Source organism: Schistocerca serialis, chromosome 3, assembly GCF_023864345.2.
Source record: "Schistocerca serialis cubense isolate TAMUIC-IGC-003099 chromosome 3, iqSchSeri2.2, whole genome shotgun sequence".
In the NCBI taxonomy this organism is placed as follows: Eukaryota; Metazoa; Arthropoda; class Insecta; order Orthoptera; family Acrididae; genus Schistocerca; species Schistocerca serialis.
In genome coordinates this window covers 273,906,340-273,927,014 of record NC_064640.1, presented here as the reverse complement: position 1 = coordinate 273,927,014, position 20,675 = coordinate 273,906,340, and the positions used below count along the sequence as shown (strand labels likewise).

The 20,675-nt window shown below is 45.0% G+C and overlaps 1 protein-coding gene across 1 annotated transcript in view; it reads left to right on the top strand.

Annotated features, from left to right (window-relative positions):
* LOC126470785 (uncharacterized) overlaps positions 1–20,675 on the top strand; it is a 742,455-nt gene that overhangs the window by 522,100 nt on the left and 199,680 nt on the right. The window contains exon 5 of the mRNA XM_050098794.1: positions 11,182–11,477. Coding sequence (XP_049954751.1) covers positions 11,182–11,477 — 296 coding nt within the window. The remainder of the gene's footprint in view (positions 1–11,181; positions 11,478–20,675) is intronic.

The window sequence follows — 20,675 nt, the reverse complement described above, 5'->3', positions numbered from 1 at the left end:
CTGCTACCAGTGTTTGTTCCGCTATCATATAATCATACAATAAAGGATCCTTCATTCTATGTATTCGCAATACATTACATTTGTCTATGTTAAGGGTTAGTTGCCACTCCCTGCACCAAGTGCCTATCCGCTGCAGAACATCCTGCATTTCGCTGCAATTTTCTGATGCTGCAACTTCTCTGTATACTACAGCATCATCCGCGAAAAGCCGCATGGAACTTCCGACACTATCTACTATGTCATTTATATATACTGTGAAAAGCAATGGTCCCATAACACTCCCCTGTGGCACGCCAGAGGTTACTTTAACGTCTGTAGACGTCTCTCCATTGAGAACAACATGCTATGTTCTGTTTGCTAAAAACTCTTCAATCCAGCCACACAGCTGGTCTGATATTCCGTAGGCTCTTACTTTATCAGGCGACAGTGCGGAACTGTATCGAACGCCTTCCGGAAGTCAAGGAAAATGGAATCTACCTGGGAGCGTGTATCTAATATTTTCTGGGTCTCATGAACAATTAAAGCGAGTTTAGTCTCACACGATCGCTGTTTCCGGAATTCATGTTGATTCCTACATAGTAGATTCAGGGTTTCCAGAAACGACATGATTCGCGAGCAAAAAACATGTTCTAAAATTCTACAACAGATCGACGTCAGAGATATAGGTCTATAGTTTTGCGCATCTGCTCGACGACCCTTCTTGAAGACTGAAGACTTGAATTGGTATCCCCTCAGGTCCAGTGGACTTTCCTCTGTTGAGTGATTCCAGTTGCTTTTCTATTCCTTGGACACTTATTTCGATGTCAGCCATTCTTTCGTTTGTGCGAGGATTTAGAGAAGGAACTGCAGTGCTGTCTTCCTCTGTGGAACAGCTTTGGAAAAAGGTGTTTAGTATTTCAGCTTTACGCGTGTCGTCCTATGTTTCAATGCCATCATCATCCCGGAGTGTCTATGATATGCTGTTTCGAGCCACATACTGATTTAACGTAAGACCAGAACTTCCTAGGATTTTCTGTCAAGTCGGTACATAGAATTGTACTTTCGAATTCACTGAACGCTTCAAGCATAGCCCTCCTTACGCTAACTTTGACATCGTTTAGCTTCTGTTTGTCTGAGAGGTTTTGGCTGCGTTTAAACTTGGAGTGAAGCTCTCTTTGCTTTCGCAGTAGTTTCCTAACTTTGTTGTTGAACCACAGTGGGTTATTCCCGTCCCTCACAGTTTTACTCGGCACGTACCTGTCTAAAACGCATTTTACGATTGCCTTGAACTTTTTCCATAAACACTCAACATTGCCAGTGTCGGAACAGAAATTTTCGTTTTGATCTGTTAGGTAGTCTGAAATCTTCCTTCTATTACTCTTGCTAAACAGATAAACCTTCCTCCCTTTTTTTATATTCCTATTAACTTCCATATTCAGGGATGCTGCAACGGCCTTAAGATCACTGTTTCCCTGTTCTGCGCTTACAGGGTCGAAAAGTTCGGGTCTGTTTGTTATCTCCACGAGTCGGTTCTCTGTTTAACTGCTCGAGGTAATTTTTGGATAGTGCACTCAGTATAATGTCACTCGATGCTCTGTCCCTACAACCCGTCCTTAACATCTGACTGTCCCAGTCTACATCTGGTAAATTGAAATCTCCACCTACGACTATAACATGCTGAAAAAATTTATGTGAAATGTATTCCAGATTTTCTCTCAGTTGCTCTGTCACTAATGCTTCTGAGTCGGGAGGTCGGTAAAAGGAGCCAATTATTAACCTAGCTCGGTTGTTGAGTGTAACCTCCACCCATAATAATTCACAGGAACTATCCACTTCTACTTTACTACAGGATAAACTACTACTAACAGCGACAAACACGCCACCACCGGTTGCATGCAATCTATCCTTTCTAAACACCGTCTGTGCCTTTGTAAAAATTTCGGCAGAATTTATCTCTGCCTTCAACCAGCTTTCTGTACCTATAACGATTTCAGCTTTGGTGCTTTCTATCAGCGCTTGAAGTTTCGGTACTTTACCAACGCAGCTTCGACAGTTTACAAATACAATACCGATTGCTGCTTGGTCCTCGCATGTCCTGACTTTGCCCCGCACCCTTTGAGGCTGTTGCCCTTTCTGTACTTGCCCGAGGCCATCTAACCTAAAAAAAAACGCCCAGTCCACGCCACACAACCACTGCTACCCGTGTAGACGCCTGCTGCGTGTAGTGGACTCCTGACCTATCCAGCGGAACCCGAAACCCCACCACTCTATGGCGCAAGTCGAGGAATCAGTTTCGTCAATTGGGCAAGAATGTTGCTGTTCAGCCATGATTGTGCAGTTTTTAAACAGCCTCGACACTTACTCCGTTCGGAATTCACGCAAAACCAGTTCGTATATTCATCACATTTTCTGCGCAACCGTTCGCGATGACCATCGATGAGAAGACACGGTTATCCTTTCGTTGTTGCATTTATTTCCATTACTCTCTGTGTATATAACTCAAGTAGGCCTACGATATTATACGCAAACGAAGGCTGTAGGCGAGGACGCCGTCTGACTGACGGTGAAAACACACCCCCTGTCGGTGAACGACTGTTACAGGGCATTTATTAATGGCGAAGTGTATCAAGACAGAGGTTAATCCGGGTCCGTTAATAAAATTTCCGATTAAGCTGTGCAGCAAAACGTCTCGCAGTTTGTCTCGCACGCCTATAAAGTTAACTATGTGGGGATTTTGTCTCGGCCACGAATGGGACTTCGCTTCTAACCACGTACATTCCGAGACAGGCGAATGGATAATTTCATTTGTTTCAAAGACAATCAAGGCCCAACGAGAAGGGATGAATAGTGCTTTAACGTTCTTAACATCATCAGCATAATCTTTTGCAAATATTGTCTGGTAAAATGATGAAAGTGAGAATGCAGACTAGGGCTTAGTCCGGATGACTAAGGGCTTATTACAGATCTAGTACACGCTCGTATTGGGCAAGGAAATCGGACGTTTCTTTCCCAAAAAAATCTGCATTTGCCCTGGCGATGTAAGAAAACCATGGAAAACCTAATTCTTTCGGAATGCGAGTCCAGTGTCTGTTGACTGCACCATCCCACACAGAGTGAATCTGGGGCATAGGCTGGCCTATAACGTGACAGCGATCGGCCCGCTGCCTCGAGCCTCGTATTCAGCCCAAATTCCGTTTTTTTTTTTTAATATATCCTGGCTTTATCCCATGTCATCCTGGGGTCGGTATGTTAATCTGGATTTGGCAATGTTAGTGATAGAGGGTGGCCGAATGCTCTTCCTGTCGCCTCTCGGTTCCTCTCCCCCCCCCCCTACCCCTCCCCGACCCCCAGTCAACGCCAGGACGAAATTTGGTTCTGCATCACTTAACACAGTGTGATGCCATTCATCAGTAGTCCATGCTTCCCGCTCATGGCACCGCTCCAAACGCAGCTGTTTAAGTTTTGGTGTTAACGACATTCTACACATTCTAGTCTGGCTGCTTCTGGTCACCAACCAATGGTGTGAAACGTCACAGAATCTTGTAGGGAGTCCATTACTTGTTCTCGCCGGCCTTAGTGGCCGTGCGGTTCTAGGCGCTGTGGCCTGGAACCGAACAGCCGCTACGGTCGCAGGTTCGAATCCTGCCTCGGGCATGGATGTGTGTGATGTCCTTAGGCGACTGACGATGTGTGTGGTGTCTAGGCGACTGATGACCTCAGAAGTTAAGTCGCATAGTGCTCAGAGCCATTTGAACTTGTTCTCGGAAGGCAGGTGCAGATGAGAAGGAATTACGATGTACCTGGTGCACTACACAGTAATCCTCCTTTGTGGTAGTCACATGTGGTCGTTTGGAACCCTGACGACGAGTGAGCCTATCCTCACGTTCTCATGCAGTCTACCATCGGGCCACCGTCACATCCGAATGCCCCACAAATTTGAAAATTGCACGATGCGACGAGCTGGCCAAATAGAGACCCCACAATGAGACCCCTATTCAACTCTGACAGATGCTAATGATACTGCTTCAAACAAGTACTTGCCGTATCCGTCTCCTCCAGATTAATGTAAGGTGGCACTCTGTTCAATAGTGGGTGCTGTTCTCCTCTTTAACGCTTTGACTATAATGGATCATAGGTGGGACGGCTGCGGGAGAGACAGCTCCTGTCGCATGTAGAGTCCCGAGGGGCACCTATCTGCTGCCTTAATTATTTCTCTTTGCCGTTGTTTTGTTATTGACTGTTAACTCATGTCCACTACGATTTCAGTCTTTTCAGTTTCACTGCTACGAATGTCCCGACTAGAAGCCATTCTTTAGTCTTTAATTGTCTTTACTCTTAATCGGATTGGCACAGAGTCTGATGCGGTTGAGTTTCCTTCCACCATAGATGAGCCCTGGGAGGATCCTTGTCTGCTCTGACCTATGTCCCGAACCGATCCATATACTTTTTCTTCTCCGCAAATTGTTTTCCAGCTCTGTCATCAGTATTGCCTCGAATTTACCTTTCCTGAATGCTTTCATCATCTGATCAAATTTCTGGCTAACGTCACTAACTCTAGTGAACTATCCCTCGACCGAGGGACTGATGATGTCGCTGTTTAGCCCTTAATCCGTCACAGAGATCACTTAACATCTGACGCTGTTCACACCCCATATAAACCCTACCAACCCTGGTAACAATACGAAACACGAACAACACTAATAAACTCTGGTGGCAGTTTTACCTGTCATCGAGAATTGCAACTCTAATCATTTACATATCCACCGATGGTGTGTACTATCACGCTCAAAAGTATCACAATCACCAGAACTGCTTTCTGCCTCGTTTGTAGGCAACCCATATAATGCTCTTTTCTTGCAGGTCCTCTAATCTCTCTTCGGTACAGTCCTTTAACTAAACCAAATGGATATACAAGGTACCACTACAGAACAGTACTGTGTATACTTATCAATCAAGATACAAAAATCAGTAAAACGTTATTAGAGATGATACAGTCATTAAAGCTTGTGTACCCAAATCTATTATAGTAAATGTCACTACTTTGTAAACGATGGTTACATGTCATGGCAAAGCCTGTACCCATTCTCCTCCAGCTTAGCTAAAAACTTCAGGGTCACAAAATTAGGGCAAAATTAGAATGACAAATAGACGTGGAGAATAGACGCCTCGCTCAAGATATCACCATGGAATAAATAGAGAAAGTCGAAAATTGGTAAGGCAATGAATAAATTAAACATTTCGAGATCAAACCTAATTCATTGTTTCTGTTAGTGTTTCTGTGTTGAAATCACAACTACACGGCGAAGAAACGTCAAATACGAATCACTGAATATGTCTTAAACAATCGTTGTAGACATTTACTTTGGTAACTGGAGGTCACTGTGGACATGTCAAATGTCAAATGTGTGTGAAATCTTATAGGACTTAACTGCTAAAGTCATCAGTCCCTAAGCTTACACACTACTTAACCTAAATTATCCTAAGGACAAACACACACACCCATGCCCAAGGGAGGACTCGAACCTCCGCCGGGACCAGCTGCACAGTCCTTGACTGCAGCGTCCAAGACCGCTCGGCTAATCCCGCGCGGCGGTGGGCATGTCCGCCAACCACAGCTATTGTAGCAGTTCATTACATTTACCAATAATCGGGCACTCTGACACAGACCACAGTGGTAAACCATAAAAACATCCTTCATCAAAGTCTGCCGTTCGTCTTGAATGTGGTGAATAATTCACATCGAATCGATCCTACCTGAAACGAGAAAACTATTTTCTAACATGATTCCTTCAATACACTTTCCCCATACAAGGCAGAAATGTTCCCATCTTCACACCCGGCAATCTTTTATTAAGTGAAAAGAGAACATAATGACTTTTTCCTGCATCACATTCCGTTTTCTGACGCTGAAACAACGATCCTGATAAACTTCAGTTCTTCAACATTCAATAAGTCACCGCACGATAAATTCCAGAAACGCAAAAAAAGGCAACTTGCGTGAAAACACGTCAAAAAACCATAATATGCTGCATGATCAATGATCACAAGTTTGTAATGAAATGAATGCTCTCCATATTTTGGCATCTCGTTTCCATTGTACCACGTTTGCCACTAGACCACTAAAACATACAGCACCACAGCTGCTCACTTGGAAAGTAATAGTCCCTGTAGAAATTTCCGCACCCTACAGTGTTGCGTATTCGTCCAGATGAGCGTTATGTGATTTTATTTTAGTAATTACGAAACGAAGTCGAAAGTACGTATTGAGTAGCAGAGGCAGCTGGTGAAGGCGAAGCGGACGAACAAGGAAATTAATGTTTTGAACAGTCTGGATTCCACCCCTAGGAAGTCAGAATTCTCATACAGTGTTGAGCATCCTTCATTATTACAAAATCATCTATATCAACTATATTTGTAGCTCGGCGGTATGTTGGAGAAATTCTAGCTTTGTATGCTTATGTCTGGGTTCGATTCACACTTCAGGCAACAATTGTGACAAGTACGAAGAAACGCTCTTCACCTGTGGTATCTCCAACTGAACAACTTGGGGTTACATCGTGATTCTAAATCCACATTACACGTGATGTCTCTTCGCTACTGACAGGAGGAGAGTAGGAAAACGTTCTGCCGCAACAGCGGCGAAAGTTGCGGCAAGTTGATACTCTGTCACCTTCCTTGTACTCGAAATTTCTTATCATTAATGAACCAATCGTCATATATGGTCACAGGGCACTTTTCACTTATTGTGTTTGAACTTGAGATGTCTCCACATAAGGATTCGAATCCTGGACCGAAAAAAAAAAGAAATCCATCATGTCATTTTGAAGCCGGACATGTTTTTAAGTTCTCTAACATAACGAGGGAGGTTATTCTAGAGTCGGGTTCCCGCTACTGTAAAGGACTTGGAGAAGGTGACTGAGCGATGCTGTGGAACAGAGAGGATTTTATTATGATGGGAACGTGTGTTTCTGTCATGTTGTTGCGACATAAGCGTTAAGGACGAGGAGAGATATGAGGGACAGTGTGCATTTGAACATATTGAAATACACTGCGCAACGCAATAATTGCCTCCCATTGTGCCACAGAATGGCTCAGAGGCTCCTGCAACCTTCCTTTCTAATATAAAAGCGTGGCGCCTTGCGACATCACCCTCGGGCCCGGCGACGCTTCAAACAGCAAGGTGTCGACACTTGCAGAGCCCAGACAGTCATGTGATGCGTAAAATGGGTTAATGTTACATTAGAACCAAATTTCACCACAATTCTGCCCAAAACCACAGTGAATGCGTCATTCGATGGGAAGGTCGTCACACCCCGTCTTATCCACATTCACCCCTTCTTTTGACGCCTCTGCGATGTATGTCAAAACCGCGACGCAGACATGGAAATCGCGCCGTTTTATTACGTGTGGCAGATGGAAACATTTCAGATCATCGCCACTCAGTATAGGAACGAAAAGGCTTCAGGGCGTCAATGAAACCACACCAACCCTTTGGGCTTTGATTCCCACACATTTCAGGGCCGAAAACAACAGTCCGCAGTGCGATTAGCAACAGTACGACGTTGTTTGACACTGCTGACAATCCTCCTTTATGGATATTGCGAGCCTGCTCTGGTATACCGGGTGGAACCAATTGGGATCGTTCAAAACCATTCGTCGAAATTTGGACGTTATTTCAAGCAGCAAAAGGTGTTTATGCTTTTTCAGCCTTCTGTGGCGTGATTGGCTACAGAGACAGACGGTGATTGATTACTACGCACCGGCGTGACCCGCAGCGCTTTCTACACCCCTCAGATTCCGCATGCCGCCAGCAGGCGCTAGTTCAGCGACGAAGCGCCATTCAGAACACGAGAATCGAAGTGGTTGCCTGTTACTGTCACACCGGTGACTTAGTAATTAGTGACTTAGTAATCAGTCACTGGCTGCCACTGTACAAAATAGACTGAAGTGCCAAAGAAACTGGTATAGGCATGCGTATTCAAATACAGAGATATGTAAACAGGCAGAATACGACGCTGCGGTCGGCAACGCCTATGGCATGTTATCAAGATTTAGGTGAGTTTGGCCGGCCGGTGTGGTCGTGCGGTTCTAGGCGCTTCAGTCTGGAACCGAGTGACCGCTACGATCGCAGGTTCGAATCCTGCCTCGGGCATGGATGTGTGTGATGTCCTTAGGTTAGTTAGGTTTAATTAGTTCTAAGTTCTAGGCGACTGATGACCTCAGAAGTTAAGTCGCATAGTGCTCAGAGCCATTTGAACCATTTAGGTGAGTTTGAACGTGGTGTTATAGTCGGTGACGAGCTGTGGGACACGGCATCTCCAATGCAGAGATCAAGTGGGGATTTTTCCCGTACGACCATTTCACGAGTGTACCGTGAATATCAAGAATCCGGTCAAACATTAAATCTCCGGCATCGCTGCGGCCTGAAAAAGATCCTGCAAGAACGGGACCTACGACGACTGAAGAGAATCTTTCAACGTAACAGAAGTGCAACCCTTTCGCAGATTGGTGCAGATTTCAATGCTGGGCCATCAACAAGTGTCAGCGTGCGAACCATTCAACGAAACATCATCGATATGGGCTTTCGGAGCCGAAGGCACACTCATGTGTCCTTGATGACTGCACGGCATAAAGCTTTACGACTCGCCTGAGCCCGTCAACACCGACACTGGACTGTTGATGACTGGAAACATGTTGCCTGGTCGGACGAGTCTCGTTTCAAATTGTATCGAGCGGATGGGCGTGAATGGGTATGGAGAAAACCGCAATAATCCATGGACTATGCATGTCAGCAGGAGACTGTTCAAGCTGGTGGAGGCTCTTTAATGGTATGGGGCGCGTGCAGTTGAAGTGATTTTGGACCCATGATGCGTCTAGATACGACTCTGACAGGTGACGCGTACGTAAGCACCCTGTCTGATCACCTGTATCCATTCATGTCCATTGTGAATTCCGACAGACTTGGACAATTCCAGAAGGACATTGTGACACCCCACAGTCCAGAATTGCTACAAAGTGGCGCCAGGAAGACTCATCTGAATTTAAACACTTCCTCTGGTCACCAAACTCCCCAGACATGAACATTATTGGGCATACCTGCGATGCCTTGCAACGTACTGTTCAAAAGAGATCTCCACCCCCTCATACTCTTACGGATTTATGGATAGCCCTGCAATGTTCATGGTGTCATTTCCCTCCAGCACTACTTCAGTCATCAGTCAGGTCCATGCCACGTCGTGTTGCGGCACTTCTGCGTGCTCGTGAGGTCCCTACACGATATAGGTGGGTTTACCAGTTTCTTTGGCTCTTCAGTGTATTTTCAAAGTGCTCAACAAAGGTGCTCAGGTGGGCATCGAGGGCGTTGCCGAACGGAGGGTCTCTGAGTGACCCTTTGCTGTTCTATTCACTCATGTGTCAAAGTCGCACACCTCCATGATCACGGCACAGAAGGGCACAAAACAGAAGAGCGAAAGGCATAAACACACTCTACGACTTCGGATCACGTTCAAATTTCGTCGAAAGGTTTTGGATGGTATTAGGGGTCCAACGCTGGATACCAGAGAAAAACTTGCGGTTCCTCTGCAGTCCAGAACATCGTCCAGTTGATCATCGCTCTACTAACTGCCGTTTTCGACCGAAAACTATGTGGGAATCAATGGCCCAAGGGAAGGAGTGATTTTATTGACGCCCTTCATGTCACTTACATCTACATACATAATCCGGAAGCCACCGCATGTTGCGTTGAGGATACTGAGCCACAGTGTGTCTGAATCCTTCGGTCACACATAAGAAAACAGCGTGATTTGAATGCTGGACGTTGCAGTTCTGACTTCCATCGCAGAGGTGTCAAAAGAAGGCGTGAAATTTGCGTAAGAGGGGGTGTGGCAGCGTTCCCGTCGTGTGACACATCCACGGTGGCATTGGACAGAATTGTGGTGAAATTTGTTTCGAATGTGACATGATTAATAACCCACCTTACACCTGACATGAACTTCTGGGGCCTGACCTTTTTTTTTCGCAATTGTTGGCACCTTGCTGTCTGAAACATCCTCGAGCCCGATATTGACGTCACAAGGCACCACGGTTTTGTACCATTACAGAGGAGGGTTGTAGGTATCTTTGAGCCTATTTTCAAACTTATCCATCACAATCGGAGGCAATTACAGGGTTTCGAAGAAGTGACCCTTTAAACAGTGTTATACAGTGTAGAAGCTGTTCGAAACTTAAACTTCCATTTTCGCTGTTTGAAACTTAAACTTCCATTTTCAAGACAAGTAAAATCGATAAAACGTTAAAGAAAGTCAGTTCATTTGGAAATATCGCAAGCTAGGTGATAGAAGACCTTCTTCCAGGCCGGCCGGTGTGGCCGTGCGGTTCTAGGCGCTGCAGTCTGGAACCGCGAGACCGCTACGGTCGCAGGTTCGAATCCTGCCTCGGGCATGGATGTGTGTGCTGTCCTTAGGTTAGTTAGGTTTAACCAGTTCTAAGTTCTAGGGGACTAATGACCTCAGAAGTTGAGTCCCATAATGCTCAGAGCCATTTGAACCATTTTTTGACCGTGCGGTTCCAGGCGCTTCAGTCTGGAACCGCGTGACCGCTACGGTCGCAGGTTCGAATCCTGTCTCGGGCATGGATGTGTGTGCTGTCCTTAGGTTAGTTAGGTTTAAGTAGTTCTAAGTTCTAGGGGACTGATGCCCTCAGGTGTTAAGTCCCATAGTGCTCAGATCCATTTGAACCTTCTTCCATTTCAAGGTACAAGTTGGTTCGCGGCCGACGAAGTATGGCTTAACTGTCCACACATTATATAACAGTTCTAAAAATTTACACAGTGTTGCTGAATATAAAATTATGTAACAGATGAATTAAAAGTGTCTTCCAAATAGCTTTAGAAAGGTATATAGCATTTGATTGAGTCTCGCGCAAAATACTTACAGCAGCAACACAAAACAGCACCTCACGTCTAAAAAAAAAGAAATGCCAATGTGCTTATAGCGGGCTGCCGTGCGCATTCCCCCACGTGATTGTGTCACTAGATTGAGACACCGACCAGGAAACATATGTTGCGAGGTACTTTATCCTCGAGATACAACATTCTCGCTGCTTGTTAGAGACTTTGTAGACGTTGAATTACATATGAAATATCAAATGTGTGTGCATTAAATAGGATCAGTAGCACGGAGTAACGGTGGCTGTCGGTTGCAGGCAACCTGCTGAGCCCGAGCCCGGGCCCGCACGTGTACATGCGCTGGAGCACGAGCCGGCTCAACAGCGGCGGCACGTCTGCGAGCACGTCGCCGTGCGGGTCGCTGCGCTCGTCGTTCAACTACCGCCAGCCGTACCTGGGCTGGCGCTCGCAGGAGCGGCTGACGCAGCCGCGCACGCCCGCGGAGCGCCTCGCCGCCGGCCTGCTGCCAAAGCTCAACCCACCTCGGCCGCCGCACCCGGACGCCGACGCGGACGCTGACGCCGAAGCCGACAAAGCCGCCGGCGATGAAAAGGTCTGCTCCGTAACCTAACTCATTCACATTCTTTACCTGTGTCGTCTCAGTGTTTGTACTTCCCGTAGAATTACGTAAGGGCTAATCTTTGATCAAATGTTTGACCGGAGCAGAAACGAGGCTCCGCAGAAATTATGCAATGGATTTTTGCCCGATTTTTCATGGCCGAAAGAATAGTCGTAGAAGGACAAACGTGGTATCAAACTGACCATCGTGACGTCCAATCTTACAAAATAAGATTTCATTACTTAAAAGTAATAAGGTTATCTAAGAAAAAATTAGCGGGTTGAGGGAGACTTTTTATAAGAAATTTCATAGCCAAACGAAAAGCCGGCCAGAGTGGCCGAGCGGTTCTTGGCGCTACAGTCTGGAAGCGCGTTACCGCTACGGTCGCAGGTTCGAATCCTGCCTCGGGCATGGGTGTGTGTGATGTCCTTAGGTTAGTTAGGTTTAAGTAGTTCTAAGTTCTAGGGGACTGATGACCATAGATGTTAAGTCCCATAGTGCTCAGAGCCATTTGAACCATTTGAACCAAACGAAAAACAGGAAATATGCAAATGATGTATCAAATTCAACAGGGTGAGGTCTAGTTTTGAAAGAATAAATGTAACTGCTCGAAGGTGATCAGGGTAATTAAGAAAAACGTGATTAGTGATTTGAGGGCAAACAAGTGTATTACAGTCAGCTGCTGCTATATACACTATTGACCATTAAAATTACTACACCACGAAGATGACGTGCTACAGACGCGAAAATTAACCCACAGGAAGAAGCTACTGTGATATGAAAATGATTAGCTTTTAAGATGGTCCCGGCGGAGGTTCGAGTCCTCCCTCGGACATGGGTGTGCGTGTTTGTCTTTAGGAAAATTTAGGTTAAGTAGTGTGTAAGCATAGGGACTGATGACCTTAGCAGGTAAGTCCCTTAAGATTTCACACACATTTGAACATTTTGAGCTTTTCAGAGCATTCACACAAGGTTGGCGCCGTGCTGACATGAGGAAAGTTTCCAACCGATTTCTCATACACAAACAGCAGTTGACCGGCGTTGCCTCGTGAAACGTTGTTGTGATGCCTCGTGTAAGGAGGAGAAATGCGTACCATCACCTTTCCGACTTTGATAAAAGTCCGATTGTAGCCTATGGCGATTGCGGTTTATCGTATCGCGACATTGCTGCTAGCGTTGGTCGAGATCCAATGACTGTTGGCAGAATATGTAATCGGTGTGTTCGGAGGGTAATACGGAACGCCGTGCTGGATCCCAACGGCCTCGTATCACTAACAGTCGAAATGACAGGCATCTTATCCGCATGGCTGTAACGGATCGTGCAGCCACGTCTCGATCCCTGAGTCGACGGATGGGGACGTTTGAAAGACAACAACCATCTGCACGAACAGTTCCACGACGTCTGCAGCAGCATGGACTATCAGCTCGGAGACCATGGCTGCGGTTACCCTTGACACTGCATCACAGACAGGAGCGCCTGCGATGGTGTACTCAACGACGAACCTGGGTACACGAATGGCAAAACTTCATTTTTTCGGATGAATCCAGGTTCTGTTTACAGCATCATGATGGTCGCATCCATGTTTGGTGACATCACGGTGAACGCACATTGGAAGCGTGTATTCGTCATCGCCATACTGGCATATCACCCGGCGTGATGGTATGTGGTGCCATTGGTTACATCTCTCCGTCACCTCTAGTTCGCATTGACGGCACTTTGAACAGTGGACGTTACATTTCAGATGTATTACGACCCGTGGCTCTACCTTTCATTCGATCCCTGCGAAACCCTACATTTCAGCAGGATAATGCACGACCGCATGTTGCAGGTCCTGTACGGACCTTTCTGAACACAGGAAATGTTCGACTGCTGCTCTGGCCAGCACATTCTCCAGATCTCTCACCAATTGAAAACGTCTGGTCAATGGTGGCCGAGCAACTGGCTCGTCACAATACGCCAGTCACTACTCTTGATGAACTGTGGTATCGCGTTGAAGCTGCATGGGCAGCTGTACCTGTACACGCCATCCAAGCTCTGTTTGACTCAATGCCCAGGCGTATCAAGGCCGTTATTACGGCCAGAGGTGGTTGTTCTGGGTACTTATTTCTCAGGATCTATGCACCCAAATTGCGTGAAAATGTAATCACATGTCAGTTCTAGTATATTATATTTGTCCAATGAATACTCGTTTATCTTCTGCATTTCTTTTTGGTGTAGCAATTTGAATGGCCAGTGGTGTAAAAGGAGTGACAAACAGTTCATCACTTGAAGGCCTAGCTATTTTGCGTTTAAAATATTACATTGGTGTGATGTTTAACTATCAATAAAAAGTTTTGAAATTAAAAATGTAGAAAAAATGCCGGTCTAATCTTTTCTGAAATAATTTGTCTAAAAGTAAGAAATTGATTAGAGAAACATTTGACGTGCCTTTGAATGATGCTCGAAATCATGTACAGAAAATGAGACGCCCGTTGGTAGTTTAAAGCTTAATGTATAACTTAGAATCTTAGAACTTTAAAGAGGACAAGAGCATTTTTTTTTTTTTAATCTGTGGTAAGCCGGCCAGTGTGGCCACGCGGTTAAAGGCGCTTCAGTCTGGAACCGCGCTACCGCTACTGTCGCAGGTTCGAATCCTGCCTCAGGCATGGATGTGTGTGATGTCCTTAGGTTAGTTAGGTTTAAGTAGTTCTAAGTTCTAGGGGACTGTTGACCTCAGATGTTAAGTCCCATAGTGCTCAGAGCCATTTGAACCATTTTTTAACTTGTGGTAAGGTCTTATGCGACCAAACTGCTGAGTCATCGGTCCCTGAGTTTACGCACTACCTAATCTAACTTAAACGAACTTACGCTAAGGACAACACACACACCCATGCCCGACGGAGGACTCGAACCTCCGATGGGGGAACCGCGCGGACCGTGAAAAACGCCCTAGACCGCGCGGCTACCCTGCGCGGCAGAGCATATTTGTCTGGTAAATTACGTAGACCGTGGAATCTCATTGCTGTACATGATTTAGAGCATCATTCAAAGCCGTGTCAACTATTTCTCTAAGCGATATCATATCTTACTTTTAAACAAATCATTTTATAAAAATTGACGGTTTCTTTTCTAGTTTTTTTTATTACATACTGCATTTTCGCCTAATTTTCGCTTCAGCCTTGGAGTGATATTTTTCATATATTCGTATATTTGTCACTGAAATTTTTGGGCCTCTTCTGACTTTTCCTTGCAGAACTACATATTTATTGATGTAAAATACGACGAAATATTGCATCATTACATACGCATACTTTTAGTCGTGATAACATAACTGAACAGTAGTGCTGCGAAATGTTTCATTTACTTATTGATCCTAGTAAAATTAGGGCAGTCAGGCACTCTTCTTCATATTTTACGTTGTCTTCACGTGATGGCACAAATGTTAAAGAAGACCTACATTTAATACAGGATATAACACTTAGAAGTAACTGCACTCGTGTGTAAAAGTTGAGAACGAAAGTATCTTTCGCATGATATGTCACTGTCAAGTACCATAGCTTGGTGAAACTTGCACTATACGTAGAAAGAACAGTTACATTATAGTCCAGTAGAGCACAGAATAACTGAAAGATATACGCAATGACACGAACAGAAATAACACTTTCATTCAATCAGAGTAATTACACTGAGATCACCGCACTTCGTGACAGTCCCCTGGACATGGTTCTTCATAGGCTGTGCGATCAGCACGGACGGTAACGTAAGCACTGCAACGTGCTCCCATGCTGGTCACAATACTGGTGCGGGGTTCTTGTGGTGGGGCGTTCCATTCCTTCACCAGCGCGGTTGACAACTGTTGGATGGTCGTTTGTGCATGTGGACGTGCCGCAATACGTCTCCCCAACGCGTCCCACACGCGGTCGTTGGGATGTAAGTCGGGAGAACGGGCAGGCCAGTCCATTCGCCGAATATCCTCTCGTTCCAAGACTGGCATGTTAGCTCGTCAAAGTCCTGAGCTGGGTGGAGGACCATGTCCATAATGCTCCAAACGTTCTCAATTGGGAAAATATTCAAACCTTACTGGCCAAGTTACGGTTTGGCAAGCACAAAGACAAGCAGTAGAAACTCTCTGCTTGTGCGGGCAGGCATTATCTTGCTGAAATGGAAGCCCAGGATGACTTTCATGAGGGGAAACAAAACGGGGGGAGGGGGTAGAATATCGTCGACGTACCGCTGGGCTTTAATGGTGCTGCGGATAGCAACCAAAGGGGTCTTGTTATGAAAAGAGATGGGACCCCAGACCGTCCATTCTGGTCGTCAGGCCGTATGGCGGGTGACAGATTAGTACCCCACCACTGTGCAGGGCGTCTCCAGACACCTCTTCGTTGGGTCTTCGGGGCTCAGTTCCAAGTGGGACTCATCACTGAAGACAATTCTACTCCAGTCAATTAGATTCCAGGCAGAAGGCTTGTCTGGAGACGTCCCAGACAGCGACGGGATACCATCCTCACTGTCTCCCGCTATACGGCCCGACAACCAGGAGTGATGGTCTAGGGTGTCATTTCTTTCCATAGCAGGACCCATTTGGTTATCATCCGTGGCACCCTCACAGCACAGCGGTACGTCGACGATATTCTACGACGCGTTTTGCTGCCCTACATCATAAGCCATCCTGTGCTTTCATTTCTGGAAAATAATGTCCACCCCCACACCACGAGAGTTTCTACTGCTCGGCTTTGTGCTTGCCAAACCCTGCCTTGGCCAGCAGGGTCAACGGATGTCTCCCCAAAGGAGAACTTTTGGAGCATTATGAGCAGGGTTCTCTAACCTGCTCGATATTCTGATGATCTAACGTACCAGTTGGACAGAAGTTGACACGTTACGCCTCAGGAGGACATTCGACAGCTCTGTCAATCATTGCCAAGCTAAATAATTACTGGCATAAGGGCCAGAGGTGTATCATCGCGGTATTGACTTGCTCAATTTGTGAAGCTCTTTGTCGTGAATAAATCATCCAATTTTTCTGAAACTGTAATCATTTGTTTGTCTGCACATGTGCATCACACGTGTTGATTTCCGTTCCATTCGGATAAGTCTTTCATTTCTTCTTTTATTTTCTAAGAGCGTATTTACGTAGCCATTTTCGGTCTCTTGGATAATACTATGTCCTCAGTTACTTATCCTGAATATAAAACAAACAGCAAGCATCTGAAATAAGGCAGTAGTAGCTACTCATAGTAAATCGTCAAAAAAAGACATTACTTTAATTTGAAGAAGCAGCTAAATGCAAGTGGATTGTTTTATTTATCGAGGCTGCAGATCCATCCAAAAGGACTAAAGTCCTACTAATTAAGTAGCTATTTTATAGTGAGTATAAATATCTGAGCTCACGATAATGGTCATGGGACCTAAAGATGTCGTGCAAATAAATATGTTTTTATGAAGCTGTAGCTGCTGTTTCATAAAATTTCTCACGCTACTTCAACAAAGAGGACTCTAACTTAGAAACAGGAATCAAATACTAAAGTGGTGTTATTCCAAATGACTTGACTTTGAGTCCTCGCTGTTATTATTATGGAAGTGAGCACACCTATGCCTCATAATTTTTAATTTCACATAAACAAGGTTTCGGGTTATAAACGGATTTTTTAGTGTTACTGTATCAAAGATTTTCTTCATGTCTTTGTCTATGAAACAAAAAAACTACCCAGAATGAAATTTTCACTCTGCCGGGGAGTGTGCGCTGATATTAAACTTCCTGGCAGATTAAAACTGTGTGCCGGACCGAGACTCGAACTCGGAACGTTTGCCTCAAAGAGCACTTGCCCGCGAAAGGCAAAGGTCCCGAGTTCGAGTCTCAGTCCAGCACACAATTTTAATCCGCCAGGAAGTTCCAAAAAATCTACAACCAGCAAAAAAATTAAGTGATGAATTGAAATACTTAGGGATTTTGACGTATACAGTCAATAAAGTTTGTGACGGTATGAGACGTTAAAGATGTAATCTCGAATAAATTACAGGTCCGAAGGGGCAGACACAACATATATAATTAAGGCGATGTCGGCCAATGATTACTTCGGTGCAGATACACACAAAGGCCGAACTCATGGGAATCGGTGAGCTGCCGCGTGTAATGAGGCTAATGAGCAGGGCCACTGCATCAGTAGCGTGTGGTATAAGTTGAGAATTTGGGTATGATGGGAGGCGTGCTAGGGTAGTCCACGCGGTTGTGGCCAGAATGAGTAGTGGTCAGCGCATCTGCCTAGTAAGTAGACTGGGTTCGAAACACAATCTGGCACAAATTTTCAGCTTGCCCCATTGATATATATATCAATAACCACTGGCAGCTAATGCCTTTATTTCCTTTCTGTTTTGATTCATACTGGCTGCAGGATCAAAATGCTGTCTGTTCTTTCGGCGATGTCCGAAAGAACAATCGCCACATTATCGCTGCGGAATGTCGTTATCTGATCTCCTCGTTCCTTATGTAATTGAATCTTCGACTAGACGTCTCCATCCACAGTGATCTTCAACTATTGTCAAGAAGTGGACCTGTAAACTTCGCTTGACCCAGTTATCTACTTGCTGTTTCTCCTCGTAGCCTCCTGTCTTCGATTTTGCCTTGCAAGGTGATCTTTTCCAAATTATCCCTTCTCTTCTCAGGATATACCCAAAGAACCGGAAGTACAAGGGCGTGCTGAAAAGTAAGGCCTCTGAATTTTTTATGTGAAAACTCTTAATGCTTTTAAATTTTATTAACGTTCTACATCTTTATTTTTCATGTCCACGTATTTATTTCTCGACATAGTCATCGTGGCAATGAAAACATGGATCCCAACTAGAGACCAGTTTGTTGATACTGTCACTATAGAATGGTTGACTTTGTTCACGGAGCCACAACCTAACCTCTGCTTGCACCGCTTCAGCTCTACCAGAGTGAAGTCCTCGAAGGTGTTCTTCAAGTTTTGGAAACATGCCAATCGGATGGGGCCAAGTCGGGTCTATATGCAGGAGGATTGTTGACAGTTAACACAAAGCGTCGGACTGCTGCTGATATCGCAACGCTCGTCAGTCATGCTGAAGGAGAGGGCACTCCATGTGTGGACGAACTCGTCAAATTCGAAACTCGATTACATTATGCTGTTTCTCAGGCACCAACATAGTTATGTTACACACCGCTATGTTACTCGCTACAATTCGGAACATCCTAGCGCCAGAGGGTTGCAACTTGCGCCAGCGAAGCGAGAAAGTCGACCAGTAATATGCATGACATGTAATACCTCAACCGATTTTGAGAACAGAATAAAAAATTCGAAGGCATTACTTTCAGTACGCCCTCGTAGATCCGAACTGGCAACTACTGATAACATAATACATCTTTCTGGCGTACTTCTGGGAGAACAGTAAATAAAAATGTCGTGTGACTAGGGCCTCCCGTCGGGTAGACCGTTCGCCGGGTGCCAGTCTTTCGATTTGACGCCACTTCGGCGACTTGCGCGTCGATAGGGATGAAATGATGATGATTAGGACAACACAACACCCAGTCCCTGAGCGGAGAAAATCTCCGACCCAGCCGGGAATCGAACCCGGGCCCTTAGGATTGACATTCTGGCGCGCTGACCACTCATCTACCGGGCGACGAACTGAGAGGACAATATGAACATTATATTTCTACTTTTCAGCCACTGCTGATTCTTTGTGCTTTATTTCCCGTGGTCAGTCTAAGGATTACAGGAAATTCAAAGGTACTGGGTACAGCTTCATCCTATTGGGATTCAGTGACCAAAGAATTTATGCAAATATAGTTGGCAGACAACCTGCTCAAACGAGACGAGCGGTCACTGCTCGACAATTCGTGCAAACCACTCATTTCACGCCTTCGCTCTCAGAAGAAAATTATTGTGCTGAGTTTTCGTCAGCCTTCCAACCCATTCAATCCATTTTAATAACCAATAACATAATTTGTAAGCCCTGTGAATTTGCTTGCTCAGCGCTTGCTGTATTTTACTCCTAGGCGCGTAAGTTTTATATGTGACTGACGCTGTCGTGCCTACTGAGTTATCTGTGACGCATTCGCATTTTATTCGATTGTATATCACTGAGTCGAGTAGTTTCAATTCAGTCCCTGACTCGGACGGAAGATGGCTATACGGTCAACAGCCGAAATATCGGAAGATAAAATATTGCCGTCCCAGATGCGCGCCCTAAAAGCGATGTAATATTCTATATGCCGAGAAAACAACAAGAATCGAGTCACATACTAAACGTTTCACAATTTTAATTTCCTTCTTTTACTGTAGCATGTTACCTATCGTTCAAACACAAACTCATCTCAACTTAGATTATTTGAATCAACAGTTAATATTATTTTATTCTTCACTTCTTCGCAGCTGCTCTGAATTACTTCAGGTAGTTTAGACACGTCTATACCAACTACTAAAACTCCTTCCCTTGGCGTTTAGCTATATTTTGTGTTTACAGAAAACAGACGAAAATGCTACTACTGACGATGCTTTAGTTTATGAAAATGAAAATAAGTACGTATTTTTGCCAGTTGCGTGGGCAGATCTAAAATATTGTGTATATTGGCAACTAATGAAGCTACATACACTACTACTGATAACATAATACTATTTGCTATCACCATAGCTACTTCTGCCATTAATTATGACTGCTACCACAACTAGATATATTTATTAATACAGTTGAGCTACAACAAGTTTCACTTCCGCCTTTCTCTACTGTGCCTCACGTTTAATTACAACACATTACAGATGCCAATAACAACAGTTTTTGCACGTCAAATTCCACAGGGAATTCCATCACTCACTCCCAAGAAAATTAATATCGAACGGAGAAGGCTCGCCATGTTCTAATGGTACTGTTCGAAGAACGTTTCGGAAACAGACTACTATACTGTCGCTACGAAACTAACTGCAGGGAAACTGATAGAGATAATAGAATTTCGTGCATCCACAGTCAAATGGTTCTGAGCACTATGGGACTTAACATCTATGGTCATCAGTCCCCTAGAACTTAGAACTACTTAAACTTAACTAACCTAAGGACGTTACACAACACCCGGTCGTCACGAGGCAGAGAAAATCCCTGACCCCGCCTGGAATCGAACCCGGAAACCCGGGCGCGGGAAGCGAGAACGCTACCGCACGACCACGAGCTGCGGACCATCGATCCACCGTCAGATCCTGAAG